The sequence below is a fragment of the Acinonyx jubatus genome, chromosome A1, assembly GCF_027475565.1.
Source record: "Acinonyx jubatus isolate Ajub_Pintada_27869175 chromosome A1, VMU_Ajub_asm_v1.0, whole genome shotgun sequence".
Classification (NCBI taxonomy): domain Eukaryota; kingdom Metazoa; phylum Chordata; class Mammalia; order Carnivora; family Felidae; genus Acinonyx; species Acinonyx jubatus.
Window position 1 is genome coordinate 116,108,837 of NC_069380.1, and position 26,627 is coordinate 116,135,463.

At 50.4% G+C, this 26,627-nt stretch overlaps 3 protein-coding genes and 1 long non-coding RNA gene across 13 annotated transcripts in view; 2 read left to right on the plus strand and 2 right to left on the minus strand.

Annotated features, from left to right (window-relative positions):
• RELL2 (RELT like 2) overlaps positions 1-2,197 on the plus strand; it is a 3,522-nt gene extending 1,325 nt beyond the window's left edge. The window contains exons 4-8 of the mRNA XM_027042952.2: positions 61-127; positions 564-749; positions 1,021-1,396; positions 1,524-1,557; positions 1,793-2,197. Of these exons, the coding sequence (XP_026898753.1) occupies positions 61-127; positions 564-749; positions 1,021-1,396; positions 1,524-1,556 (662 nt within the window). The 3' untranslated portion in view covers position 1,557; positions 1,793-2,197. The remainder of the gene's footprint in view (positions 1-60; positions 128-563; positions 750-1,020; positions 1,397-1,523; positions 1,558-1,792) is intronic.
• On the minus strand, positions 27-12,048 carry FCHSD1 (FCH and double SH3 domains 1). Of its 4 annotated transcripts, none has more exons than XM_027042912.2 (20): positions 11,936-12,048; positions 11,604-11,701; positions 10,949-10,994; positions 10,483-10,550; positions 10,004-10,139; positions 9,782-9,918; positions 9,623-9,686; positions 8,697-8,825; positions 8,114-8,236; positions 7,853-7,948; positions 7,316-7,441; positions 6,794-6,898; positions 6,444-6,605; positions 5,437-5,565; positions 5,268-5,351; positions 4,971-5,088; positions 4,634-4,854; positions 3,763-3,850; positions 2,834-2,889; positions 27-248 (listed from the first exon to the last, which is right to left on the minus strand). In XM_027042912.2, exons 1-20 carry the CDS (start codon positions 11,954-11,956, stop codon positions 156-158), a joined length of 2,100 nt encoding a protein of 699 aa, XP_026898713.1. In that variant the 5' UTR covers positions 11,957-12,048; the 3' UTR covers positions 27-155. The 4 variants fall into 4 exon arrangements, with proteins under 4 accessions (XP_026898713.1, XP_026898708.1, XP_026898723.1 ...); XM_027042907.2 differs by having other exon boundaries at positions 10,004-10,160; XM_027042922.2 differs by lacking the exon at positions 27-248 and adding an exon at positions 406-2,705.
• Positions 11,820-15,137, plus strand: LOC113594788 (uncharacterized). Its single transcript, XR_003415223.2, has 2 exons — positions 11,820-12,193; positions 12,298-15,137. It is a non-coding gene; the product is annotated as an uncharacterized LOC113594788 (long non-coding RNA).
• ARAP3 (ArfGAP with RhoGAP domain, ankyrin repeat and PH domain 3) overlaps positions 14,100-26,627 on the minus strand; it is a 25,242-nt gene continuing 12,714 nt past the window's right edge. For 5 of the 7 annotated variants that reach the window (XM_053222211.1, XM_027042873.2, XM_027042869.2 and 2 more), the window contains 17 exons: positions 25,368-25,587; positions 24,612-24,675; positions 24,199-24,362; positions 21,864-22,076; positions 21,478-21,583; positions 20,357-20,504; positions 19,987-20,055; positions 19,004-19,078; positions 18,791-18,905; positions 17,024-17,152; positions 16,805-16,938; positions 16,508-16,590; positions 16,376-16,411; positions 16,188-16,251; positions 15,952-16,089; positions 15,707-15,745; positions 14,100-15,137 (listed from right to left, as the gene is read on the minus strand). In XM_053222211.1, the coding sequence (XP_053078186.1) occupies positions 14,655-15,137; positions 15,707-15,745; positions 15,952-16,089; positions 16,188-16,251; positions 16,376-16,411; positions 16,508-16,590; positions 16,805-16,938; positions 17,024-17,152; positions 18,791-18,905; positions 19,004-19,078; positions 19,987-20,055; positions 20,357-20,504; positions 21,478-21,583; positions 21,864-22,076; positions 24,199-24,362; positions 24,612-24,675; positions 25,368-25,587 (2,280 nt within the window). In that variant the 3' untranslated portion in view covers positions 14,100-14,654. The remainder of the gene's footprint in view (positions 15,138-15,706; positions 15,746-15,951; positions 16,090-16,187; positions 16,252-16,375; positions 16,412-16,507; positions 16,591-16,804; positions 16,939-17,023; positions 17,153-18,790; positions 18,906-19,003; positions 19,079-19,986; positions 20,056-20,356; positions 20,505-21,477; positions 21,584-21,863; positions 22,077-24,198; positions 24,363-24,611; positions 24,676-25,367; positions 25,588-26,627) is intronic. The other 2 variants (XM_053222212.1, XM_053222216.1) reach the window with 2 other exon arrangements.

The following is a 26,627-nucleotide window of genomic DNA, read 5'->3' on the forward strand; positions in this document are numbered from 1 at the left end:
CAATTTTCTCTTGCCCTGACCTCCACCTCCACTGACTCCCTCTTTTCCTTCTCCTCTCAGCCAATGCTGAGGCCTTGAAGGAGATGCTGGGGGACAGTGAAGGAGAAGGGACAGTGCAGCTGTCCAGGTGAGCTGGAAACAAGGGCCAGCATGACTTAGCTTGCCTTGGAGAGTACCCTCTCCTCCAGCACAATCCTTTCCCAGTGTCTTCGCATGTTTGGGGTGGGGGGAACGCAAAGGTGGCTAACCTATAGGAAGAAAGAAGTTTTGTAGGAATCTGAGTTCCTTCAAATTATACTTCCATCTGGATGTCATCAAGCCTAACCTTTATCCCTTGTGCCACTCTTTTGGGTTAACATTGCCCGCTTTCAGCAAACAACCCTGGGAGGGAGAACACATGATCACTAACGTCTTAATATTGCGTTTATTAGATAAATACAATAGTGTTGGGGCCTGGGGAAGGTGAGGCATCTGATATTTTAAGAAGTGAAAAGGACAGGAGCAAATGGAACAGGAAAGGAAATGGTAATGTCATTCCTGCTCCCCTCTTCCCTATTGTCCAGCGTGGATGCTACCTCCAGCCTGCAGGACGGAACCCCCTCCCATCATCACACAGTGCATCTGGGGTCTGCTGCCCCTTGCATCCACTGTAGCCGCAACAAGAGGCCCCCACTTGTCCGTCAGGGACGCTCCAAGGAAGGAAAGAGCCGCCCCCGGCCTGGGGAGACCACTGTGTTCTCTGTGGGCAGGTGGGGATAGAAAGCCCCAGGGAAAGGGAGTTTGAGGTGGGAGCCCCAATGATCAGGCACCTCATTCCAAAGGTGGTCCCCAGCTCTGTTCTCCTAGACTGTGAACTACAGCAGGAGTCAGGCTACACAGTATGCCCCACCATCTGGGGGAGGTCTCCCCTGCCCTAGGCCAGAAGGAAGTAGCCATGAAACCCAGGATGTCCCTGGCTAAAGGGAAGCTGAGCATCCTCTGAGTTATGGTCCTAAGCCCCAGTGTTCTCTCCCTTCCCAGGTTCCGGGTGACACACATAGAGAAGCGCTATGGACTACATGAGCATCGTGATGGCTCTCCCACAGACAGGAGCTGGGGGTCTGGTGGAGGGCAGGACATAGGGGGTAGTCAGGGGTCTGGGGGAGGGCATCCCAGGGCAGGGACACCTGCCATTGAGAGCCTGCCCCCTGAGAGGCCACAGCCCCTGGCCCTCGCCAGTCCCTTGGTGCAGAATGGAGGACTCAGGGACAGTAGCTTAGTCCCTTGTACACTTGAGGGCAACCCTAGAGCCTCTGCAGAGTCAGTGCTAGGGGCTGGAGGGAAGGGCCCAAGCCCAGGACTGGCCAGTCGAGAGGCAACTGGACAGCCAAGCAAACTGGACACCACAGATCACCAGGTATGAAGACATGGGCAGGGCAATGGTGGGCTCAGCTCTTATTGTCTCCTACCCTGGATTGAAGGGGAGGTGGCCCTGATATGACCCACATCCTGTTCTCCCATTGGTGACCACTTCTCTCTCACAGGTGTCTGCACCACGAGGAGCAGGGGGTGTGTGAGGTGAGTCTGCCTGGGCCCTAAGTCAGATAATCTCATCCTCCCACTCTCTACTTAAACTACCTAAGCCCATTGGCTCTCTGCACTCCCAGGCTTGGCCTTTGCTACACATTCTTTGGTTTAGTGGTGGGGAGTGGGCATGTGCCCCAGGAGGTAGGGAAGGTCCTGTAGCCCCTGGGTAAAAGCTGAGACACAGCTTGAATAGGAAGCAACACTGTTACCCTTCCTCTCCTCCAAGCCTCCTTCTTCAATGTACTGATGGACTACCGGCTGGCAGGGCCGGGGGTGGGTGGGCATGAAGGCCCTCCTTTCCACTGGACAGCACTGCCCTCAGCTGAGGAACCAGCTCTACTTCCACCTGGAGTTGCATGGTCTCAGTCTGGGGGACCTCGGGAGAAGTCTCCCCACCCCCATCCCTCAGTCTCTTTCACTTCCCCTGCCTGCCAACAGGCCGCCTGACCCCTTCCCCATCACCTCGCTCCATTTGCTAGAGCGTGGCAGCTGGGAGCAGGCCCCTGCCCTTGGTGGGCCCCTAAAGCAATAGCACCATAGGCCCCCTGCCCTCTTGGCACAAGAGGCCCAGGCCCTGGCTTGGGCTTAGTGCCCTTTATTCACTGTCAATAAATCCGCTCAGACCATTACAGCTGTTTTGCATACTGGCTCCAGCTCCTTTTGACAGGCTTGCCCCTGTTCCAGCCCCCAAACCCAGTGGCCATGGCATCTGGAGTGGGGTGGGTCACAGAGCCAGGGTGGAGACACAGATGGGCTGGAGCCACTCAAGACTTTGGAGAATTGGTTCCAGCCCCAGAGATTTCTAGATATTTAACCCACTTAGAGATGGGGTGGTGGCAGAAGAAAAAGGGGGAGTTCCAGCCCTAGAAATAACAGGAGGAAAATCGGGGGGGGGGGGAGTGAGTTCCAACCCCAGAAAGGGGGAGAAGAAAAGTTTCTATTCCTGGAGGTGAGAGTAGAGATGGGGGAGACTCCAGCTTTTGGCTTGGTCACTTCAGATCATTGAGGGGGTGGTCTCTGACATCATGGAAATAGGGACAGCAGCATCACTGGGGGACAGCAGTCCCCTGGCTTCAGGTGAGAGGATCTGGGTGGCCAGGATCCGGGGCTTTAGCTGGTGGGGGAGGTGGTGGACGCATCTGTAGGGAACACACAATCAGTGCTCCAGAAGCGTCTGTTGGGGATATCCCTGTCCATTTCCTCAAACCCTGAGACAAAACAGGACAAGTTGGAATGACACAATCTCCTCCAGGGGAGGGGCCCTTACCGGCCTGAGTCGAGGTGCCATCATGTCCAGGGGTCCAGGACATTCCAGGTCTTGGTCTGCAAACAAGAACCACAAGTCAGTCTTCAGGCTTTATTTTGTTCACTGCTGCATCTCCAGCATTTATGACAGTGGTACTCTCTAAGTATTTGTTGCATTAATGAATAGTCACTAATCTGAGCCATAAAATACATCATTACATCCATCCTCAACACTTATTTGGCACCTGCTGTATAATCAGCCCTGTGCAAGGTACCAGACAGGGGAAGATGGAATTCACAGCACTCCCACTCCCAATGGCCATGCCAGGAACCTAAGAGTGAAAAACCAACAAACAAAATGAATAAGTGCTAAATCATTCCAAGTGAACTACAGGTATAGGAGGTACAGAATATGCTCACAGGGATCTCTGGAATCAAGGAGGGAAGCTCCATGAAGAAAATAGAAGTGCCAGAAGGTTTTAGAAAAGGTAGACATTCCAAGAAAGAAAATGATGACACACACTAAGACGTTTGTAGGATTCAAGAACATTAGAGGCAGAGAATGCATACTGGGAAAACACTGGGAGAAGCTGGCTAATTTGTCAAATAATAATCATGAGAAAACAGCTACTAAGTGCATGAGTGTTATGTGCCAGGCACAATGCTAGGCTCATCTTTCTATCTCTCACAAGAACTCAGTGAAGTAGGGACCTTTCTCCTCACTCTGTAAAGGCCCAGGCAGGTTACACATCACTCCTGAAACCACACATTGGCAAGTCACAGGCAAAGTCTGAACAATGCACCTGCCTGCAAAGCCCAAGTTCTTCTCCCCATCATGCTTCTGTGAGCCTGAGGGAGGAGGTTCCTGAGGGCAGGCAGAGGAGACAAGTATAACCTTGCTCCTTCTTCCTGTCTCTTCCACTCCCAGGGCCTCCAATGCCCTCTACTCACCCACAGGCAGCACAGGTGCAGGGGCTCCATCCAAGGCACAGGTGGGCACAGGAGGTGAGAAGCTGGGAGGAGAAGGGGATGGCAGCATCTGGGAAGAAGGGGCACACAGAGTTATTCCTGGCATATGGGAAGGTTTCATTAACTTTTTCTCTCACCTTGTCTTCAATGCCTGTCCCATCACTTCTCAATTTGGAGAGCCACCAAATGCTTATATCCAGGTGGGGGCTTAGCTGATAATACACTTCAATAACCAATATGTACTGACACTTAACTATATCCCAGACATTCTGCTGACACTTCATATACACTAATTAATTCATTCCTCACCACCATCCTATGAAGTAGGGATTTTTATGTTTTCTATGTTAGAGGTGAGACTCAGATTAAGCTATCTATCCAAAAGCATGGAGCCAGTTAGTGGTCAAGTCCCGACTAGAACTGGTCTCCTGACTACCACGCCAAGGCTTTTCCTTGTAACAACAGGTACCATATATTAAAGAACCTCCTGTGGGTCACTGTGCTAGGGGCTTTACCTCCATTATCTCTAATCATGACAAGTGGGCTGCTGACACAGGTATTATTACCCTGTTTTACATGTGAAGACAAAAGCACAGAGGTTGTATCACTGCCCAAGGTAATTCAGTAGGAATGAACTCAGATGTACCTAGCACTGAACTAAGACTATCAAACTCTAATGAAGACAGTTTAGGTTTCCTTCTTCTCTGCCCAGCCAAACTCTTTTGGGAGACCCAAGCCACTATAGGAGGTAAACCCGGAGAAGGGAGGGGGCATTAAGATGAATATGGGGCCTCACTGGAGTGGGAGGGTCAACCCAGAGGTGTCTGGGGATCCAGGGAGAAGAAAGCCTCACCTGTTCAGGGTCTGAGAGTTCATGGGGCCCTGGGGGGCCAAGAAGCTCCTCCACTAGCAGGGAGGGGAAGACCCCAACATGGCCCCCAAATTCTCCCCTCCAGAAGCCGTCATCCACTCCATCCTGGGCCCTGGGCAGCAGGCGGATAAGTGCCCCCTCAGGGAAGCTCAGCTCCTCTGCACTCTGTCCCGTGTAGCTGTATAGGGCACGGGCCAGGAAAGCTGCAGAAGCCCAGGAGAGATGCTGAGGGGAGTTGATGGACGGTAGTGCCCCCAGGACTATGATATCCCAGGGCCACAAACACTCGCTCCCCAGACCCAGAATTTCCCATTCTCACCTGTGGGCTCTGCCCCTGAGGGGTTGTCGCTGTCCTGGCCACTCTCAGGGAAGGAGAGGTCCGGGAAGTTGAGATACTGCTCAGGGACAAAGCCTACCTCGCCGTGCTGGTTTCGAGCCTGTTCACCCAGCAATGTGAACAGATAGCAGACTTGCCTCAGCAGCCCATAGCCCTAGCCCTCCTCCTTAGGCTTCTAGCTTTGTCTGGCTGGATCCTTGCAAGCCATAGAGAAGACCTTCCCACTGCACCCTCCCCACCTGCCCACCACCAGGATCAGGATCTAAGGTCCATACCCACCTTGACCCATTCATCAGCATCTCCCTCTTCTATGACCTCCAGCCACTCTCCCTCTGTGATGGTCAGCTCATCCTCACGCCCTGCCTGTGCCCCACAAGGAAGGATTCAGGACTTGGCTGTCTCCCATCCCCACCTGTCGGAGGTCACCACCCCCATGCCCACCTGATACCTGATAGCCAAACACCACATGTGCAGGGCAGGGAAGGGGCCTAGTGGCCAAGGCTGTGGGGGCAGGCTCCTCAAAGAGCTCCCCTGTCTCCTCACATTCCTCAAAGTCCGAGAGCTCAGCATCCTCAGCCTGGAGGGGGCAGACAACAGACATCATAGAGGGGCCCCACACTCTCAAGCACCCATTTCATCTCCCACTCCTCCACTCTATTCTTAAAGAACACTGGCAGATCAATCCCCAAGGTGGCACCCCCCCCCCCCATCTGTTCACCATGTATCAAAAGCAAAATCAACACAAGCAGGGTAACACCAACCACCACAGAATTAGTCCTGAGTGCTTACTCTGTGCCAGGTACAACACCAAACATCTTATGTATATCACCTCATTTTATCTCCATAATGACCCAGTGATATTTTGCATAACTGAAAACCTCGTTTTACTTGGGAGGAAACTGAGGCTCAGAAAGGTTAGGTCACTTTCTAAGGTCACACAGCTAATAAGTAGAGTGGCTGGTATTCGAACCACTTATAATCTGTACTTAGAGCTTAGTTCATAACCACCATCCTATACAAGTAAAACCTTAGATTGTGATTAACTTGTTCTGTGAGTGTTCTGCACGAAGAGCAAATATTTCTAATATATTTTAACTTGATAAATGAGCGATGTCTTGCGATATGAGTATTATGTGATGCTGAATGTCACATGATCACAACTGAGCCAATGGTTCTTGAAATTCACTTTGATATACAAGTGTTTTGGATTACAAGCACGTTTCCGGAACGAATTATGCTCGCAAACCAAGGTTTTACTGTACTCATGACAAAAGTTCACTGACACTCTATGCTACAAACTATGCAAAAAATTATACTTATTTCATTCATGCCTCACGACAACCTCTTTGACTTAGGTACTGTCGTGATCCCCATTTTACAGGGTCTTCCCTCCACTGGGGAGTTCTACCCTTTACCTTCCTGGGTGTGTATGAGTACGAAGCAAAGGGTGCTCACCGTAGGAGACAGGTCCCTCTGGGACAGTCGGGCCTCACTGAGCCGTCGCTCCTGCTCCACCTCATCCTGGGCCTGGGTCATGGCTGGTTTCAGCCAGCGCTGCACATCTAGGCCAGCTCCTTGTAGCAGGGCCAGCCGAGCAGCCCCCTTCACCTGGCTCACCTGGCATTAGGAAGAGAGATCAATCAAGGCTGTGGCTGGGCCTGCCTTTGGGAGGTGGGTGGAGCCTCTCCAAGTTTGTCCACCTTCTACCTCCTGCCACCCACTCCCCACCATCCAGAGAGAGTGGAGGAGAGTGTTGTGTAAGGGGGTGGGATCTCAGTGGCCCTAGCCACAGGGCTACATCTCACCTGTGCCCGCCGAATGCTCTCCCTCACTTCCTGCAGCCGCTGTTCTATGCCTGGAGCCTCCCGCTCTGGAGCCTGCTGTCGCCTCTGCTCCAGCCGCTGCAGCACCTGGTTGGGAAGGCAGAGGACAGGGGTGGGTAGAAATACTACAGGAGACAACTTACTATGGACATGGCACTTTGCTACTTGCTTCACATGTATTATGTCATTTAATTTTCCCTATGAGGTGGCTATTATTATTAACCCCACTCTAATAATAAGGAAACTGAGGTCCAGAGAGGTTGGTTAAATCACTCCCTCACTCTGGGTTACATAACTAGGAAACAAGAGAGCAGGATTTGAACCCAGGTGGGTCTAACTCCAAAACCAGTGCTCTTAACTACTGTGCCACACTGTTGGCTTAATATACCTTTCCCTCCCCTCCTTCCTGCCTGCAGCCCTATGACATTCCCATTGATTCCAGGGTTCCCATCTCTCAGCTCTTCCTGCCCACCCATGATACCTGCACCCCCCCCCCCACCTCACCCGATGCCCATGGTTCTGGATCTTGTAGTCTCGGGCAGCTCGGCTCGTCCAGCGCTGAACCTCTTTCTCCAGGCTACTGTCCCCAGCCATGCCTCCTGCGTCCCCCTCCAGCTCCAAGGCACACACCTGCATGAACAATGAACACAGGTGCTGTGAGGAGGACCTGATATTGCTCCTTCACTACAGTCTCCTCCTTTTTTCTTCTTTCTGTCCTGACCTCCAGGGACAAAGAGGTGAGGGCACACACCTATGTATATAGACACAGGTGTGCCTTCCTGTGGACACAGAGACACAGAGAGTCCCCAAAATGGGATCTGGGTTGAGGGATAGAGATAGAACGATGAGGATAGTGCAGTCAAGGACCGGAAAGGTGGAATAAAATATGTTTATTTGTGTCCTGGTGGGAAGGAGGTGAACTAGAGTTCTGAAGCCACATAACAGTCACCAAGTCATTATCAGGACAAGGATGATGAGGGAGGAGGCCTAAACCACAGTCCCCTTTACATGTGGTTTGGTTCCAATGAACAGTGGTCTCACCTGATCAGTCCCTGCAGGCTGAAACTCCTGAGGTGGTGTGGGGGAAAATACTCCAGGCTCCTGAAGAAAAAGCTTCAAATCTTGCTCCCAGCTTACCTGGGGGGTTGTAAAAGGTCAAAGTAGGCACTCACTGGTTACCTCTCTAAGCCTGTCCCCAGCCCCTCTTGGAAGAAAGAAGGCAGATAATGCAGTGGGTGGTCTGTACTGAAAGAGCAGGGTAAAGAGGATCTCTGGGGAGGTCTTACAGGGCACAGCCCTCACCTGGGAGGTTGCCTGTGCTCCATGGCGGGCATGCTCCAGGGCCATCTCTGCAGCTTCCAGCTCAGTGCGGCTTAGCAAGGTCAGGGGGTCCCTCAAGTGTTCCAAGAGCTCGCTGACCAGGGCCTAGAGAGAACCCTGAGATAATGACACTACCCTTCCCCCAGCATCTACTGCAAAGTAGGCTCTCTGCCCAGGTTTAGATTGGTATGGGCATGAGGAATTGGAAAGAGGGAAGGAATGAGACATTATTACTGCTTCTAAGAATAGGCCCTCACGTATGCATAGACCTTAACAGTTTAAAAAGCATTTTCATATCTATTCTCTCCTCTGAGCCCCATTAGTCTATAAAGTAGGCAGAGCAGAAGTTATCCCTGATGACGGGTTCAGAGGGGTTAAGTGTTCTGCACAATGTCATGCAGTCAGCTAGAACTAGAACCAGAACCAGAGGATCTATCTTCTACCCACTCAAAGCAGGCTAGGTCCCTAGCACCACCTAGTCTGGTGGTGGTGGGAAGAAAGGACAGGCCCTCCCACACACTGCCACCCTCTGCTGAGAGGCAGGGGTATCTGGGCTGGGACTGGCCTTGAGCAGGGCTGGCAATTCCTCCTGGTAGTAGTGGTCAAGGTGGGCATTGGTGGCCACCAGGTTAAGCAGGTACTCGTTGCGGGCTGCTCTCAGCTGCTGGGAGTACTGGGCTGATTGGGCAGACAACTGGGAAGAGAAAATACATGTCAACAGGGACCGCTAGACCCTTGGGGTCCTTCCAAGGCCAATCCATATCCAGAATGGATTCTCACATTGAGTGCTTACTATACACCTGGTGCTACACTAAAACTTTTGTACACTCACAACTCGTGCTCAAGATGCACTGGTGGTGTCTGGGTTCATTTAAAATAAAATCCCAACTGCTCCTTACTGTGGTTTACCAGGTTTCACGTGAGCTGGTCCTGCGACCTCTCTGACCTGTTTGCACAGTACTCGTCCCCTTGCTCACAGTACTCCAGCCACACTAGTCTTCTTTTGGTTCCTCAAGCCCACAAAGCTATTGCCATCTCAAAGCCCCTGAACTCACCATTTCCTCTCCCTGGAATGTTCCACCCCTAGATCTTTGCATGGCTGGCTCCTTCTTGACAGGCCATGTATTCAGAGAAGCTTTCTCTCTAAATTACACCCTGTTACCCTTTATCATAGCACCTTGTTTTGTTTTCACTTAGTCTGATTATTTGTTTATTTACTATCTGTCTGGCATTCACCAGACTCTGAAGGCAGGAACTCCATAGAATCCTCAATAAATGCACAGTAAAGGAATAAAAAGAAATGCACTATTTCCGTGTTACAGATGAAAAAAATGAGATTCAGAGAGATCAGGTTAACCAAGGTCAAGGACTGAAGGTGTAGGGAAGCCTGGATTCGTCCCAGTCTCTCAGATTTATGCCCTTGGTTTCCAAACCACGAGACTACTCTGCCCACCTCCTTCCTGCCCTCCCTCATATCCACATCCCCCAAACCTTGGTGCTGAGTTTCTGGAGACTGGTTCGAGTGTGGAAGAGCCCATGGTCACTTCGGTTCAGTCTGTGCAGGCAAGGAAGAGGAGTCGAGTTTAGGCCTGGCTGTCATGCCTTGGATCTCCTCCTCCTGCCAGGCTTCCCAACTCCACACGACCCCACCTAGCCTGGACATCAGCCGCCTTCTCCTGTGCCAAGGCCCACACACGTTCCCGCTGCCCATACAGCTTCCGACTTCGGCTCAACTCCCGGACAGACTGCAGCACCTCAGCTTGTGCCCTCTGGAGGTTCTCTGCTCCCTAGGGGCATGGACACACAGAGTCCTGACCTGGATCACCCCAGCCCTGAGCCAGCCCTTCCTTCATCCCATCCACATAGACATACCTTCCTAAGCACCTGCTCCTTGGCACTCCGCCCTGTGCCCCCTGCCAGGTCACGGTATCGGTCAGATGCCTGGAGCCGGGCTTGGCCCCCAGCCATGGTGGCATCCAGCAGGCAGCGCCAGGCACCAAACACCATCCTGCCTCTCCCCATAGAAGGTCTGTGTTGAGGAGGAGAGCACTCCAAAGCTTCATGAGACCCCCCCAACCCCAACACCATAAGAGACAGAGTGCTTTCCCATCCCCCTTGTCTGGGAGCCTATCAATCGATCAGCCCATTAGCTCAGCCACAAGGATCACTCATGCCCTCTGCCCGCACCCACAGTGTCCTTGCTGGGTCAGCTCCTCTCTGGCTGCTGTGTCAGCTCTACCTACAGCTCACGTGCCCTCCCCCCTCACTGACTCTTTATTCCCATAGATTCCTGAGACTGAGCTCCTCATCTCTTCTAGGTCTCCTGACCTCCCTACTTCCATGGGACCCACCTGCTGTCCATCTCCCCACTCCGGTGCCCTTCCCTCTTCAGGAATGGCCCAGCCAGTTTCTGAAGTGCCTGGTGGGAAAGTCATCATAGACCCAGTTACCTCTCAAAGATTCTCACCAACTGGGAAAATATGGGATCAGAGTATACTAACGCCATTCATCAGATGCATATTATGTGCTACTTACTTTGCTAAGTGCTTTACATGCATTAACCTATCCCATCCTTACAACAACCCCACGTGAAGGTACAATTATTATTTCCATTGTACAGAGAAAGATGTCAAGGCCAAGAAAGGCTAACTACTTTGTCCAAGGTCACACAGCCAACAAGTAGCACAAGAAAGATTTGACACCCCTCTGTTTAGGCCTTTGCTCTTGACCAGAACAGAAAAATGTGTGGAGAGACAATGCTGGTGGTTTAAAGGAGGCTAGAACAAAAGACAAAGTCCAGAGAAAGGAGTTCCATACCTGCCCATACTCCCGTTCAATGGCTGCCCTCTGCTTGCTGTAGGACCTGTGGAGATAAATGGAGCAGGGTGGTGTTACAGTTTAGTCCTGTTCTCCCACCCTCAATCCTCTCCTCAGCCTGGGCAGGAGGAAGAGGGGAGCCAGGCCTAGAGTGTGAGTATACCAGGAGCAAATGAGACTTAAGAGAGAGTCCTTGAGATCACCTCAGGCAGCTGCAACCCAGAACAACCTCACCTCATTGCTCAGAGCCTCAGCAGGATCCTACCCCCGCCCCCCCCGGGAGAACCATCAGTGGGCTCAGACGTGAGGACTGATGGGGGCCTGAATACATTGTCCTCCAGCCTTCCAACAGGTTTGGAAGAGGGAGGTAAGATTCTGCTCTAAGCTTGATTGTGTGGTGGAGGGAGTGGTATGGGGTCAAGGGGTTTCAGGGAGGGTACGTGCGTGTTTCTGTGTGTTGGGTGGGAAGAAGGATAAGTCCTATCTGGTATCTGGAGAGGGAGGCCGAAAGTGAGGGCCAGTAATGGGCAGGGTGGAGAACTCTTCACCCTCTGCCTCCCCTCCCCGGCCCAGATCCGACGGATGTAGGTTTGAGGAGAGGCGGGGCGCGCAACGGCGAAGGTGGGGGGAGTACGTGGAGGGGATCAGAAGCTACCTGATGTCCTCCAGTAAATCTGCCTCCCTCTGCTGCCGGGTCTGAAGGATGCTCAGCTGCTCCAGGAAGCGAAGCTTCACCTCCTGAGCCGGCTTCACCTGTGAGGGTAAGAAGAGGATGAAGACCCCCAGCGCCTGAGACCTGGAAAAAACACTCCGCGCAGGGAGCGGTGAGGGGGCGGGACCGGGGAGGGGCTAGGCTGTTTCCTGGGTTACTTCTGGGTTAGGCCCTGAACCCTTACAACTCCTTGTCCCCCACTGCGGTTCCGGAGCCCCTTAACTCCCACCATTCCGCCAGCCCACCAGGAGTCCCCATTCCCAGGCCAAGCTCACTTTTCGGGGCGGCGGCTGCATCTCCGATCCGGCCAAGGCGAGCGACTCGACTCCGGAACTCGAGGAAGCCCCGCCCACGCCAAAGCCCCGCCCCGGACCTGGCTCAGCTCCGCCCCCGTCCCGCCCACGCCTCGTCCGACTTCGCGCAGGGCTGCGAAGCGCGAAGGTGCCGAGAAGAAACCGGATCAACTTCTGTTACTACTGCTAAAACTCCGGAAAGGGTCAGAGCCGCCGAGTGGACGCCGCGTCTGCTGCGCGGTAGGGAAACTCTAAGTTTCTGAGTCAAGACGCCTGGGTTCTGTTTCTAGTAGAGCCACTGACTCAGCTCTTAATTATTTCTAATCATTCATTTACATATGCAGATCTCCGGTGATGGCGCGAAGGGTGACGTGTGGCAAGGAGGAACTCAGTTTGTGACCAGGGAAACTGAGTCACTGGATGCCTGAGCAAAGATGATTTTGACAAGGGAAACAGGACTGTTCTCAGACCCTTCCCAAATTCCCAGAGAACTGGAAAAGCCAGCGTGAGTGGTGAGAAAATTGCCTGGAGCCAGGAAGAAACCAGTCCCAGAGGAAAACAGGTGTGTCTGGGGCCAATGGAAGCTAAATGGTACTTGTGAGTGGATATAAGCGGGGAGATGGGTGTGGGGCCTTGCGTCCCAGAAGGCCCCTCTCACCGTTAGGGCCTACTTTTCAGGTTCTGCACTGCAGTCCTGTGGCCCCAAATTCACATTTCCAACAGACCACTGACACCAGCACTTGTATATCTAATAGATACCTCAAACCTTTAAAACTGCTTCTTCTCCCTGACCCTTCCCAAGTTATCTTCCCCAGATAAAATACCAAAGGCACCTCTTTCCATCCAGTTAGGAAAGTCTGAAACCCAGAGTCAGTCTGCCCTTTTCTCATACCCCCACATTCCATCCGTTAGCAAGTTCTATAGGTTCTATTTCTAAAAGATCTCTTATTGATCACCTTCCTTGAATTCCCAAAACCACCAACCTAGTCCAAGCCCCATAATCAGTTTTCTGTCTAATATCTGGTCTTTCACTCTCTCCCCACCCCCAACTCCCTCCATAACCCATTGTTCACAAAATAGCCAGTGATTTATCTTTTTTTAAAAAAGAAAATGAGATCATATCACTCTCTTCCTTAAAACTTCTCAGTTGCTTTAGAATAAAATCCAAACACCCTAGCATGGCCTGCAAGGCTGTGCATTATTGGGCCCCTGCCAATCTTTCCCCTTTCGGCCCATACACTTCTCTGGCTCCTCACTCACTGTGCTTCACAACTCCAGCCTCCTTGATGTTTCCCCAGCAGGCCAAGTCTTCCCATTGCAAAGCCTTCATGCCTGCTGCTTTCCCTCTCCTTCTGGAATGCTCCTTCTTCCAGTACTCCACATGTCTGGCTTCTTTATTTTTTATTTATTAAAAACATTTTTTTTTAGTTTTTTTATTTATTTTGAGAGAGAGAGAGAACAGGGGAGGGGCTGAGAAAGAGGGAGAGAAAATATCCCAAGCAGACTCTGTGCAGTCAGAGCAGAGCCCTATGTGGGGCTTGAACTCACCAACTGTGAGATTGTGACCTGAGCCAAAATCAAGAGTTGGACACTTAACCAACTGAGCCACCCAGGCATCTCTTTATTTTTTAAGTTTTTTAATTATTTAAGCAATCTCTACACCCAACATGGGGCTCACACTCATGACCCTGAGATCAAGAGTTGCATGCTTTTTTGACTGAGCCAGCCAGGTGCCACCGAATCAAGTCCCATTAGTTTTTTTTGTTTGTTTGTTTGTTTGTTTTGTTAAGTACACTCTATGCCCAGCATGGGTTTGAACTCACAACCCTGAGATTAATCTGAAGTACTCTACTGACTGAGCCAGTCAGGCACACCTATCTGGCTTCTTTAAGTTTCAGCTCATTACAGAGGCCTTCCCCATCCTCCCAGCCTAAGGGCCATCTCCACAAACACATCACTTTAGGTTTAATTTCTTCACATCACTGAGTTAGTTTGTGTATTTAATGTTTTCTATTCCTCTACACTGGAAGCTCCATAAAAGCAGGACCCATCTGTTCTGTTCACACTGAATACCTAACACCCAATTAGGTGCTCAGTACATATTTGCTGAATGAATGAATGAATGAATGAATGAATGAAGCAACAGTAGCCTTTGGTTCCAAGGTTTATTAACAATGACACATCTTTGTTGGCTCCTCTTTACCCCAACTCTCAACCCCAATCAATCTCCCGACTCTAGGTCTTCAATGTAGTTCCCAAATGTAGGAGGTGGGGTAGGATAGACTTGGAAATCATTCAGCTCTCTGGCTTCCAAATCCTTTTTTTTATTTAATGCAGTAAAACCATTCTTTTCAAACCCAAAATGTCTCACAGGACACCTACATATCAAATATATAAGGAGTTGTCCTTGATGAGGAAACATATGTGGGGCTTACTGCTCTAAGAAACAGTTTGATGTTCACTGTTCTCCTTATTTCAGTGACATCATGGTACATATAATGAGTGGAGGTTCAGTGAGGGCCACATTCTGACCCTCTCTGGGCAGGAGAGTCCAGAGCCCTGAGTCCTGTGGTCTTTCCATAGCACCGCACTGGATTTTAGAGTCTTTCCATCCAGAGCAGAGGAGGCTCCCAGCAGTGTCTGCCATGGTGAGAACTTGGGTCTTCTGGTTACCTACCCCTTCAGACTTCTGGTCTTAGGGTCATGTGAGGGGCTGGCTGGAGGGTGAACTAGAAGAGGAAGGTTGGGTGGGGAAGCCAGGTGTCTGTGTCACAAGGCCATTGGGGCTCGGGGACTGAGGGCTGGAGGGCTGGGAGGGGCTGCCTAGGCCTATGGTGGTTTCTCCCTTCCTCAGGATGAGGCTGTTAAGCTCTTGGAGCAGCTGTTCCTCCAGGGACCCACGTGCCTGGGAGCTGCTCTTTGAAGGGGGGCCTGGAGGGAGCTCTGGTGGCCTTTCCTCTGGGCCTGGGGCACCTGCCTTGGGGAAAAAGGGTTGATCAAAGGACCTCTGGCTGGTGAGGGGCGTCTCAGGGTTGGCTGTCTGATCTCTCATGGTGGAGAAGGAGGTAGAGGTGTCCTTGGTCAGTTCAGGGAAGGCTCCCACTTCCTCATACACTGGCTCCTCATAGACAGGCTCCTCCAGTTCCTCTTGCTCCTCCACAGACCCCTGGGTTGACTTCATTGGCTGGATGGGAATGAGGTGGCATGAAGCAGGCACGGAGTTAGAGTTACTACATTATTAATCACTAACATTTATTGAGCTCTTCTTCTGGGCCAGATGCTCCAAAATACTTTGCATGTATGATACCAAAATAACTCTGTACAGTGGGTTACACTGCAGGTGAGTGAACTGAGGCACAGAGGGATTAAGTAAGTTGCCCAAGATCACACAGTGAGTAAATGGAAGAACTAGGGCTTCAGCCCAGGTCTAACTCCAAAATGCATTCACTTAACCACTTTGCTTCTCTTTCTTAGATCTTATGACCACTTCCCTTTTCCTTGTCACATCCTACCGTCCTTTATTTTTCTGATTCCTTCTGGTCCCTCACTATACACTGTCCGTCTCCTTCTCTGTCTCTCTGTCTGTTTGCCTGTCTGTCTGTCTCTCTCTCTCTCATACACACACACACACACACACACACACACACACATTGATGGCCTGCATCAGAACAAATAGAGAGGGTACACCGGTTCAGGCAGCACAGAGGAACACACAGCTGATGGGCACACAGCTGAGACAGGCACAGTACTCACAAAGAACATGGACAGGGTCCTCCGGTTGTGAAGTCGCCGCTGGGCACAGGTGGGATGGGGGTGAGGAGAGGGAGAGACACAGAGACACAGTGAGGCCTGGCAACAGGAGGCAAGGGTGGGGAGTGGGGACACAAAGAAGGCAGAGGGGGGGCACTAGGATGACAGGCACACCACTCCCCTCCTGCAGTGTGGCAAGGACACAGGCAGGGATCAGGAGGGCACTGGAGCAGGCTGGGGGACCTCACCAAGGTCTGATTTGCAGAGAGGAGGGTGGCCCCACTGTCATCCCCTCTGATGGGCAGCAAAGGCATAGTGCCAAACTTCTGACGGGCGAGGTCAGAGGAGGAATGCCGTCGTAAGACCACTGGCTGCTGGTCATCGTGCTGGAGGGAATTGAAGAATTGGCACAATGGGTATGGGTGGTACTGAAGACTAGAGCTGGGACCTCCAACCTAGCCCTCAGCTTTCTCCTTCCCCTCACCTGGGCTTTGAGGATGCTGGTGGTCCAATCCCACATCTCATCCTCATCACTGCAGGACAGGTAGCTGGGGGTGATCAGAGGGAAATGAGCTGGAGAGGAGGGATTGTAGCTCTAGGGATGGAGGATAGGGAGGGGTTGGACAGGGTGCAGGGCTAGGCTAGAGAAGAGCCAGGCTGGGAGGTACTCACAGGTGCATCTTCTCCAGTATCAATGTGAAGCCCCACCTAGGAGGCAAAGGAGAACAGAGAAGGGTGTTTAGAAAGGCCAGAAAGGTGATGGCAGGAAGGCCCTAGAAATGTGGGCTGGGAAAGGACACTCACGGTGTTGGAGGCTTTAACTTCTTTCGGATGCCCAGGTAGACCTTGGAACCTTCCAAAGGCCACTCTCGTTCTGGTTTAGAGCTCTGAGAACAAGAGGGCAGTCAGTGAGGTCAAAAGGTGAGAGAAGGATCACAGTCATTTGGGTCAAGAAGTCATGGAAACACTGGGGTTATGCAATCACAGGGTCACAGAGGTCAAAGGACCAGGGCAGCAATGAGATTGATAAGCACATGATTTGTGGAGTGAGAGGCTTGATGTAGTCACAGCTCCTCCCACAGGGCTGCCAGCCTCCCTCACCTTCTTTTCCTTGAGCAGCAGCAAGCAGCGACCACGCAGCAGAAAGAACCTCTCCTGGAAGCGGTTTCCCAGTAAGCGGGGTGGCTCCTCCCTACATCGCAACAGACCCACCCTTGGGCTCTCGCGGCGGATACCTGGGCACAAACGGGCAATGCTGGGTGGAAGGTCCTGGGGGAGAGGCCTGGGGATGGGGATGCTGGACTGAAGAGGGAGGTTCACCTGTGAAGAGGCAGCCAGCCTGGGCCAGGGAGACTTTTCTCAAGAGCAAGGAGGCTGAGCAGGGCTCTGGGAGCTGGCACCATTGAAGGGCCTGCTCTAGGACCCTTTCCTTGGGGTGCAGGGGCCGCTCTAAGGAAGGGGTAAAGTGGGAGTGAAAATCAACCAGAATATCCGTCCACAGCCTGGAGCCCCCAACTCCTTTCCCACGAGTAACATTCATTTATCCAACCCGCCACCCAGCCACAGGTATTTATTTTAGCACCAACTCTGTGCCAGGCACTGTGCTGGCCCTGGGGATACAGTGATGAGCACGAAACACAAAGCCCACAGCACAGTGAGGGAGCAGACCTTAAATCTGCCTTAAGTCAACCAAAGAATTGCAGACCATTAGTGCTTTGAAAGAAACAATAAGAAGCTGAGAGAGAAGAGGGCAGCCACTGGGACAGGGTAATGCCCAGGAAAGGCCATTCAAATTTTTAAATGTTTTTTAACATTTACTTATTTTTTTTCAGAGACACATAGAGACAGAGCGTGAGTGGGGTAGGGGCAGAGAGGGAGACACAGAATCTGAAGCAGGTTCCAGGCTCCAAGCTGTCAGCACAGAGCCCGACGAGGGGCTCGAACTCATGAACCATGAGATCATGACTTGAGCTGACGTCAGACACTTAACTGGCAAGGCCTTTCAAAAAGGGGGCATTTGAGGATGAGACTGAGGCCAGAAGGGGTGGGAAGAACAAGCCATGCTAAGATCAGGGGAAGAAAATTGCAGGCATGACAAAATGCAGGAATAAAGGCCCTGAGTCAAGAAAGATGTGTTTGAAGAACAGCTAGCATGGCTGAAGCCCAGAGAATGAGTTATGTGAGATGAAGTCCAAGAAATAAGCAAGGTCCAGACGTTCGGGGATTGTGGGCCATAATAAGGAATTTGAATTTTATTTTAAGTCCAGTGGAAAGCCATCGGAAGGTAATGGCATGACGTGATTTACGCTTGCAATGCGTGTTGACTGCTGGAAAATGGATCATCGGGAGGCAAGAAGGGAACACTAGCCAGCTATTCCCTTTCTGGGGCTTTACATTTTAGTGGTTAATGTTGGGAGAAGAAAGATAGCAGTGACTTCATCTTGGGTGGTGGTAATGGTGGAGATGGAGAGAAGTGACAGATTGTAATAGAATCAACAAGACTAGGTGGTTGGGTTAGGTGTGAAGCTGAAGGAAAGGGAAGACTCCCAGCCTTGATAACTGAGTTAGGGAAAACTGGGAAATAGCTGGGTGAAGGGGTCTGGAAACTGAGTTGAGTCTTGCACATTTTAAATTAGAGATGCTTATGAGACGTACAAGTGGAGGTGTGCAGTAGAGAGTTAAATATGTGAGTCTGAAGCTCAGAGGAAAGATCTGGGCCAGAAATAAAAATTTGGGTGTCAGCTTTTTAATGGCACTTAAAGCCACTGGAATGGATGAGGCATCCAAGGAAGAATGTAGATAGAGAAAGGAAAAGGGTCCAGGTTGAATACTGGGTTCCTCCAACATTTGGAATCTAGGCAAAGGAGGAAGAAAAGCCTTCTTTGATGCAGAAGGGAAACCTAGGGTTTGTGGGGTCCACAAAAGCCAAGAGAGAAGAGAGTATTGAGAAAGAGGGAGTGGTCAACAGTGTAGAATGTCCCCTCACATGCACGAGGACAATGTCCACTATATTTGGTAAAAGAAGGCACTGGTGACTTTGATCTCCCCCCATCACATGTGCATCCACACACACATGGTCATGCTCACCAAGTTCCCCGTGCTCACGAATTTCAAACGTCACCCATAAGTCCATCCCAGCATCTGTCCCCCGCATCTCCAATACCTGGTTAGTCAGCTCCTCAGCAGTCAGTGTCGGAGACACCTGGGGTCATGGCAAGAGCAGGGGACCCATGCTGGTCAGTTCACTGACCCTGCTTCCCCCAATCCTCCCATCTCCCCACCTGTCCCCTTAGGACTGACCTTCAGGGTAACACAGTTGTCTGGGAGCTGCTGTTCTATATAAACCTCCATGATGAGGTCTCCAGCCTGGGACAGCTGAGGGGACGGGTAAAGTATTCAGGAGGACACAAGAGAATCCAAAATATCAAGGTCAGAGGACCCTTATGTTGCCTCATAAGCACTTCCCCCCACAAAAGTCTCCTCCTACCCCTCATCCCCAATGTGGCTCAGGCCCTTATAAGGGAGAACCCCAGGAGTGGCAGAAGCACATCTTCAGGCTGCATGGGTATTTCCCAAGGCAGTACAACATATGGAAAGACAAGTTTAGAGTCAGACTCTCTGGGTTACATCTCTGGCACTCGCTACAGTATGACTTTGAATAAGTGACCCTCAAGGCCTTCTTTTTTATAACTATTTTTTAAATGTCTATTTATTTTGAGAGAGAGACAGAGCAGGGGAGGGGCAGAGAGAGAAAGAATCCCAAGCTGGCTCTGCGCCATCAATGCAGAGCTCAACATGGGGCTGAAACTCACTAACAGCCAGCTCATGACCTGAGCTGAAACTGAGTCAGATGTTCAACCAACTGAGCCATCCAGGTGCCCCGCTCTGTTTCTTTATTTGAAAAAATAGGACTGTACACCTCATGGAGTTGTGTGATGTTACAGTGAGATCATAGGGTTTAGAATATAAGTCCTCTGCTGTTTGTTATCCTATTTATTACTATTATTCTCAGCACTTGGTCTAACTTAGCTAACTCTTCCTTGGATCTTTTTTTTACATGCAGAACTGAAGTACTCGCCACCATTGTGTAATGAAGAATCCTCATGTTGGAATAAGTGGAGTAAATCCTAAACCAAACCCCTCTCTCCAAAGCACTCCCCTCCTTGGTTTCCCCCTTTCTCTGAAAGCTGACGGCCAATGTCCAGCAGCAGAAGGCCACCCTTGATATCTGTCTTGATATCCCCTCCTGGCCCACTCAGGAGTCTAAGGTCAGGACAAGTTACCTGTACATCCTTCCAGGTGGTGATAAGACTGACTTCCAAGTCAATCTGAGCTACCTGGTCAGAGTCAATCTGTGGAAGAGTCAAAAAGAAGTGTGTATTGTGGAGGTGGGGGGTGGTGCTAGGAAATGAGGGAAGAAGGGAGAGATGTACAAGACCAGAGGGTCTATATGAGAGCATTAGAGGCCAGAAGAGCTAAGAACTAATGGGGCATGGGCATTTGGAGTGACATTATGGGATAGAGGGGCCCAGGGCTCTGGAAGGTGATTCCCGATGCAGAGGGCTTTCAGAGGTCTGGGCTGGGGTCCTGTTGGGGAGAGCAAGATCTAGAATCCAGGAAGAGGGACTATAGTCAGGGGTTGAGAGAGCTTACATTAAAGACAGAGATGTAGCCATCGATGAGTTCCTGCAGCACCCGCACCTCATGTTCCCCCCGCCCATCTGTCTGGAACACACTAGGTGCAAACAGCAAGGCCAGGTTCCGCGTGCACATTTGGTTTATAGCAGCACACTTTTGCACCCTGCAGAAGGGCGTGACACGGGTCACAAGGGATGCAGCTTGTGCTCACCTGTTGGTCAATGCATCCATTCATTCAGCAAATACTTATTGAGTTCCTACAGTATGCCAGGCCCTGGGCTAAGCATTTGGGATACAGCTGTAAGACACAATACTGGCCTCAAGGAGCTCCCAGTCTAGGGGAGAGACAGATAAGGAATGGGTGATTATAAATATTGTAGGAGGCAGCACACTTTTATGTAAAGGGACAGACAGTAAATATTTTAGGCTTGCAGGCCATACGTTCCCTGTTGCAATTCCTCAGTTCTACTGTTGTAGTATGAGAAGAGTTATAGACAGTATAAAAGTGAATGGGTGTGGCTTTACACTTCATGGACAAAACTTCATCTAGAAATACAGGCAACAGGTTGGATTCGGCCCATGGGCCATAGTTGGCCCATCCCTGTGATATAGAGTAATCAGTACAATATAGCCAGTGTTCACCTTAGAATCGTTTAAAGTCCTGTCTCCCCAAGAGACTGGTCAAGATAGATCTGCAACTTACTCTTCTTTGTGTCTCCTACATCTAACCCTTTGTCTGTCATAGAATAATAAAGCAAAATAATATTGATTGCTTACCGTTTTTGAATTCTTACTACATACACACCAGGTGCTATAGTTAGGATTTTGGAAGGATTATTTCCTTCAACTCTCATGACCTAGGAGGTGGGTACTATTCGTTACACCATCTTCCTTTTACAAACGAGGAAACTGAGGCTCAGAGAGTACAAATAACACCCAAGGTGACACGCTAGAATGGTGGAAAACTAGAGTAAAGCTTAGGTCTGCCTGACCTCAAAGTCCACACTCTGAACCTTTGTGCTCTGACGCTTTCACTTAGCAATTGTTTACAGGATGAATGAATGAATGAATGTGGGGGGCAGGTAGAGCTGATAAAGGGTCAGTGAGGAGCCTGCGGGGGTCCTGGCCATACTGACCGATAGAGATGCCCAATGAGGGTAGCCAGCGTGCGGCGGTTAACCTGTGGCAGGCAGCCAATCACTTCTTTGTACTTCTCCAGGCGCTGATTCTTCTGTGGTAACTCTGGGATGGAAAGGGGAAGGGGTGGAGATGATCTGGGAAGGGAGCGTGGAGGGATTTTTGAAGAAACAAACCTAGAGTGGATGTGCCTCTGCCCCCTTCCCACCTTGACCTAAGCTGAGTCCTTGAGTGATCCTGAGGGGTGGGGAGGAAGTACTGGGGAGGATGGCTGCCCAATCCCACAAAACAGCCTCAGGGATTCAAGGGGGTGTGTGTGGGGGGGGTGGAGTTCCTGGTTGTCCCTTGGCTATCTGTGAAGAGTTTTTAGGGACCTTAGGAGTACCAGCAGCCTCCCTCCAGCGGGGCAACAACCGTGCACAGGTCACAGGGTCATCGAGCTCTCGAAAGAAGCGTTTGAGCGTATCGGTGACATCCTCCACGAAGTGCTCCCCTGGCCGGAGCTTCACTGACCGGGCATCCCGCCGGAACTCAGCAAGGAGCCGAAGGCTACGGGCGCGGGCACCCCCTTTCCGGTATATGCCCTCCAGCTGGAGCCCTGAGAACAGCCAGCATCTCTGCTCACCACTGCCCAAAGACCCACCCACCCACCTGGTATCCAGTATCTGTGACCTACCCCCACCACCCCCCCTGACATGCTGTAGGGCTATTGGGGTAAATGGGCCAGAGAGGAGGAAGTCTGCCTCCATGGTCTTGACTCTCAAGACCCTGCTCAAGTACTCCTGCTCAGAAGGTCCTTCCCTAACCATGATATTACACAGAGTCCCCATCACTCACTATTTTGGTTTTGAAATAGCACTTTCAAATCATATTACAGTCAATCCTCACTATTCAGATTCAATATTGTGAATTTATCTACTTGCTAAAATTTATTTGAAACTCCCAAACCAGTACTTGTGGCACTTTCCCAGTCATTTGTGAACATGCGCAGAACAGAGATGAATTTGAGTTGCCTATTGGACACATTCCCAGCTAAGCTCTCATATGGTAAACAAGTGTAGTCTTCATGGTATATATAGAACCACATTTTTTCATTCTTGTGCTTTTTTTCTTTGGGTAGTTTCACTATTTGAAATGGCCCCCAAGTGAAGTGCTAAAGTGCTGTCTAGTGTTCCTAAGTACAAGAAGGCTGTGATGTGCCTTATGGAGAAAATATGTGTGTCAGATAAGCTTTCCTTATGCATGAGTTACAGTGCTGCTGGCTGTGAATTCAAAGTTAACAGATCACAAATACATATTAAAGCAAGTATCTTTAAACAGAAACACACTTAAAGTTACATATTGATGGATCAGTTGATGAGAATGTGACCAGAGCTTCCCAGGAACCCAACCCTGTATTTCCACTGGGGCAACAATTTAGTATTCATTCATTCAACGTTTGCAATAACTTCATAGAACAAAACTACCATGAATAATGAGAACTGACTGTATTTTTCTTACTTATTACCCAGTTCTCCCACTAGTCTCTGAGCATCGTAGAACTTTCCCTTTTCACCACTATATGTCCAGTGTCTGGCAAATGGGAGCAGCTCAGTAAACATCTGCTGAATGAAGAGCAGCAGTCCAGGAACTGTGGAGGAGTGGGTATGGGCACCCATGCTCTTTCTCCAGGGCTTTCACTGGACTGCTGACTTAATCCCTCCTTTGAACATGAGGAAGACTGAGAACAGGATGGGATCTAGTGAGCAGGCAAAATCAGTGCATGAGGCCACTACCAAAGTGTGGAGAATGTCATTAGCCACTCACTATCCACTGTCAATGTTGTAAGCACAACTATTTGTAGTTAATGGATGTGCCTTTCCCCCCTTTATTGCCTTCCTTAGTTTTCCATGAAGTTTCCTTCTCAAGAGTCCTGCCTTCTAGGGGCACCTGGGTGGCTCAGTCAGTTAAGTGTCCGACCTTGCCTCAGGTCGTGATCTCATGGTTCATGGGTTCGAGCCCAAATTGGGCTCTGTGCTGACAGCTCAGAGCCTGGAGCCTGCTTCAGATTCTGTCTCTCTCCATCTCTGCCCCTCCCCCACTCATGTTCTCTCTCGTCAAAAATAAATAAACGTTAAAAAAAATTAAAAAAAAAAAGAGTCCTGCCTTCTAAAGGGGGTTCATCAAGGAGCTAGATTCTACTTGGTGCCTCCTTGGGCTGGAGAATAAAGCAGAGGCCAAAAAGTCACAGAGAATTCTGGGAGCCACTCGCACAGCTGAGCCTTTATGCCTGGAAAAACTCCCACACAGAATAAATCTGCTCAGACCTTCAAGGATTTTGCTGCACAGCTTGGCTCTTGCCTTACAGCTGCCCCCTCTTTGTTCTTTATGGCTCTCCATCTCCAGTCACATTTCAGTGCTGCTCTGCTCCCCTTCCACGCCCACGGCCCACTAACAGCTACCTTGGAACACTTACTACCTGCCAGATGCTGTGCTAAATGCTTTACATATGTTCTCTTACTATCACAACTATCCTAGAAAACGAGGACTGTTAGTAGCCCCATTCTACCAATGGGGGAACTGAGGCTCAGAAAGGTAAAGAAGCTTGCCAAGGATCATACAGCAGGTTGTTGTTAGGCTGCAATCTCTGGAGGCAAAGCTTCTGTAGGCAGATCACAACTTCTGGCTGTTCCTATGTCCCCCATCCCCTACTGGCTCAGTATTGGCCAGTACCCACTCACCATGCTGGGTGACAAAACTGATGCAGGCATCCACGATGATGGGGATGTCACCCCGGCTCATCTGCTGCTCTTGCAGCCCTGTGCCGCCCCCGCCAGCGGCCCCCTCAATGGCCGCGGTCCATGCTGAGAAATCCAGCCGGCCCTCCCCCTGCAGATACAGGGTCCTGAGACCCAAGAGGCCTGAGTCAGAGCCAGCTCCTGAGGGTCCTTTAAACTAAGAGGCCCAGGATCACAAGGCCCAGCCTTCCAAGAGCCACCAGCAGGGGGCAGCAAAATTCAACCCAGACAGAGCCCCTGAACTAGGCAATGGAATTTGAAGAAGTGGGTAGTGGTCCAGCAGACCAGGGTGGAGGGCGGTGCGGGGCGGGCTCTAGAAAGAGGGATCCAGAGTCAAGGATAAGGGCAATACTTACCTTCCTGTTTCCACCAGGACCAAATGCTCCTTCTTGTCTGGGGTGTCAGCTGCTGAAACCACACCTGGGAGGAGAACCATGAGACAGTATCATGACTGTCTTCATCATAGTGACTAATATTTACTAAGTATTTAAGGTATGTAGGTGCCAGACTAGGAACCCTACAAACAATGCTGTATTAAATCCTGTAAGTTACATACTATTATCCCCATTTTACAGGTGACACATTAATGCTCAGAGAGGTTAAGCTGTTTGTCTCATTACTTGTTATAAAATGGCAAAGCTGAGCTGGAACTCAGGTCTCTTGTCTCCAAAGCCCTCTGATATTATCCCATACTGTTCTCTTTGAGGAAGTGAGAATACCCAGTCCCCTCTCCCAGTCTCCAACCAGCAAATGACTCCAAGTAACAGTAACATTTATAACATGTAACATTTATTAAATACCTATAAGATAGGGTCCTACCAGGCTCTGTGATAAGTGTTTTACATGCATTGCCTTATTTGAAACTACAACTGTTTCATTGTGCCCACTGTAAAGAGGAGGAAACTAAGGCACAGAAAGGTTAAGCAACCTGTCCAAGATCACACAGCTAGAAAGTGACAGAGGTGGAGGTCTGTATCTGGGCAGTCTGACTCCAAAGCTTGTGCCTGAATACACTATGTTCTGCTGTTTCCCCTAGGGATCCCCAAATAGATGAAGGCCCACTGTCCCTTACCCCATGGCCACCTTTCATCCCTGTCCCCGCCCCTGCTCACTGATTTCCTGTAGCCGCCGCAGATGCACCATGTCCTCAGGGGCTGGAGAGCCAGGGCCCGGTGCTGGACACAGGAAGAGGTGGTCACCACGAAGAAGTCCAAACCCTGACAGCCAGAGGCCAGGGGCCAGGGCTGAATGGGTGGGAGAGCGTAGCCACAGGCGGCCCAGCCGCAGCAGCCCAGGGCCCAGCAGCTGGTGACAGCTCAGCGGGGAGAACCACTGTGAGTCAAGAGGAAGACATGGGGAACAAGGAGGATGGGGAAAGAGATAACAGGTGGAGAGAAATAAGAGTGAGAAGGATAGGGAAAGACACGAAGAGAGAGCAGAAGAAAGACCGGAATGAAAAGCAATGGAGAGAGAACAAAAGAAAGACACAAGAACACAGGAGATGGATGGAGAAAGACAGGAAAGAAATTCAGTTCAATTTAATTTGCTCCAGCCAACACAGAGAAGATATTCTGTGTGGCAGCCTTATGCCCTTAAATGTAAGGGTAAGGGATGTAAGGGATGTAAGGGTAAGAAAGAATGGGCAGCAAAATGCTCTAACTGAAGAGTCACGATGCCCTGGGAAATCCCACCACCCTAAGGGGTCAGGGGAGGATACGTGAAGAAATAAATGTTGGAGATGGTCTGCAAAATGGTGCTTCTCCAGCTACCTGTGGTGATGAAACAAGGAGTTCTTTTCTTTTTTTTTTTTGTTCAAAATTCCAATCTGTTACTAATAGTACTTTTGTAAAAAACAGTAAAAATGAACTACTACAAAAGTAAACTGAAAAAAGAAATACACAATATAAGCCCTCCCTGTTAAAAAGTAGATTCTAGGGGCGCCTGGGTGGCGCAGTCAGTTAAGCGTCCGACTTCAGCCAGGTCACCATCTCGCGGTCCGTGAGTTCAAGCCCCATGTCAGGCTCTGGGCTGATGGCTCAGAGCCTGGAGCCTGTTTCCGATTCTGTGTCTCCCTCTCTCTCTGCCCCTCCCCTGTTCATGCTCTGTCTCTCTCTGTCCCAAAAATAAATAAACGTTGAAAAAATAAATTAAAAAAATAAATAAATACAAAGTAGATTCTACACATAAAATCACTCTGTGACATTCCGATGAATGTTTGAGCATTTCCCACAGAGGAGTGTCACATCCTGCAGGGCCGACCTGGTGAGGCCAGAAGGAGGCCCTTGGACTTTGGTAATGGGAAGTCACTAACCACCCCCGCAAAGTAGCAGCTCATAAGTCTGGCAGAGGAGGGCAGCCATCAGGGGTTAAGG

Coding starts and splice junctions, on each gene's coding strand:
- FCHSD1 (XM_027042907.2), bottom strand. CDS start 11,956: ATGCAGCCGCCGCCCCGAAAA. Junction 4,855..4,970: donor CTCAGGGGCAGAGCCCACAG/GTGAGAATGGGA, acceptor GGGCTTCTGCAG/CTTTCCTGGCCCGTGCCCTA. Junction 2,890..3,762: donor TGCACCTGTGCTGCCTGTGG/GTGAGTAGAGGG, acceptor TCTTGTTTGCAG/ACCAAGACCTGGAATGTCCT.